We start from the raw sequence: 1,573 nt of genomic DNA, 5'->3' as shown, positions 1-1,573 counted from the left end.
TAAACCTCTTCTGCTTTACATTTCTGATACAATACATGACACAGCTCAGCAAAGAGAACACGTGATTATACAAGAATTGTCTTTTAGCTTCTTTGTAACCAATTGTCAAAATGAGGAGTTTGGGCTGTCTCAGCTTGCTGTAAATGCCTCGTGTTTCCTCAGCCTGTTTTTCTGCTGTTGTTCATCTTGCTGTTCCCAGCATTTATTGTCCCACTCTGCTGTCCCTTCTGAGGCTGGAAACTGTTAGAGAAATCCTTGACCCTTATGGCTGTTGCTGTAGTCTCACCGACATCAGCACAGTGTGGGACTACTGTAAAAGCTGATCAGGTCCCAGAACCTGAAAAAGTCCTTATGACATTGTCCATTCTGTGCTAATACAGTGCATGAGTGGTTGGACTTGATGATCTTAGAGGTCTCCTCCAACCTTATTGATTCCCTGAAGGTTTTGTTGTGTTGGTCTCAGTCGGTGCTAGGAATGGAGAAACTTCCTTGAGGTCAGTTTTGATTCTTGCTTTGATAGAGGTGACAAACCTTCTGAACTTCTGCCCTCTTTCATAGCTCATCATAACTTGGTCTTTTAGTCTTCAAAACTCCCTTTTGATTTCTGATCTCTTTTTCCTGTTATGTGTGAAGAAATGTGTTTCCAAATGCTATGACCAATGAAGTTCTGAATCCTTCTGGGTGGCACCCTGTGATTTTAAAAACAAACAAAAAACAGGAGAAAAAGGATGTTTTCTAAGTTTGTACTGTGTGATTATGTTTTTGCAGGTATTTGAGATTCTTTCCAGATGGTCAAGTCATGATGCTAACAACTCCTGAAGATCCTCAGTCTATAGTTCCTCGCTTAAGGACTAAAAACACAAGGTGATTAAAGGAAGTATTTGGCTCCAGAGTTTTCATTTTGCTTTTACCTAGCAATTTCTCTTTCCTTTTGTGTCAGATTTTATATCCTGGCTCAGCAAAACAAGAGTGAAAACACAGTGTCATTTTTATTGTATTAGAGATGTTTATAGCTCTCTTCTAAGCACTACAAAAATGCTGATCTTTATGCAAAAGATACATTTCCTTTTAGGGTTCTCGTGTTGTAGTTAGATTTCCATTGTGGGTTACATGATTTTATTTAAGGGAAGTAGATGGAGGAATACTGGAATGGCATTTACTTGGTGGGTTTAGGATCCTTTTAAAGACACTACTTTTGTTCTTGCCTGCCCTCTCACACTTCCTTACAGCAGTGGCAGGTCAGTGGTTGGACTTGATGACCTTAGAGGTCTCCTCCAACCTCAATGCTTCTGTGATTTTGGTGAGGTGTGACTGAGTTAGTGCTTTTTGATGTTTGCACATAAGAACATAGAAAATTGTTAGCAACTTCAGAACAGTTGGAGCTGTTTGCCAAAAGTCTCAAAATATTTAGCAGTAGGTTAGTGTTGTGGTTTAACCCCAGTGGCCACCAAGCCCCACAGAGCAGGTCGTTCACTCCCTCACCAGTGGGATGGGGGAGAATTGGAAGGGTAAAAGCTAGAAAAACTTTGAGATAAAGACAGTTTCATAGGGAAAGCAAAAGCCACACACACAA

The 1,573-nt window shown here is 40.4% G+C and overlaps 1 protein-coding gene across 1 annotated transcript in view; it reads left to right on the top strand.

Annotated features, from left to right (window-relative positions):
* Positions 1–1,573, top strand: part of FBXO9 (F-box protein 9) — a 14,347-nt gene that overhangs the window by 9,379 nt on the left and 3,395 nt on the right. The window contains exon 9 of the mRNA XM_009080131.1: positions 769–864. Coding sequence (XP_009078379.1) covers positions 769–864 — 96 coding nt within the window. The remainder of the gene's footprint in view (positions 1–768; positions 865–1,573) is intronic.

This window comes from Acanthisitta chloris, unplaced genomic scaffold, assembly GCF_000695815.1.
Source record: "Acanthisitta chloris isolate BGI_N310 unplaced genomic scaffold, ASM69581v1 scaffold4148, whole genome shotgun sequence".
In the NCBI taxonomy this organism is placed as follows: domain Eukaryota; kingdom Metazoa; phylum Chordata; class Aves; order Passeriformes; family Acanthisittidae; genus Acanthisitta; species Acanthisitta chloris.
The sequence above is the reverse complement of the archived record's forward strand: the minus strand, read 5'-3'. Positions and strand labels throughout refer to the sequence as shown.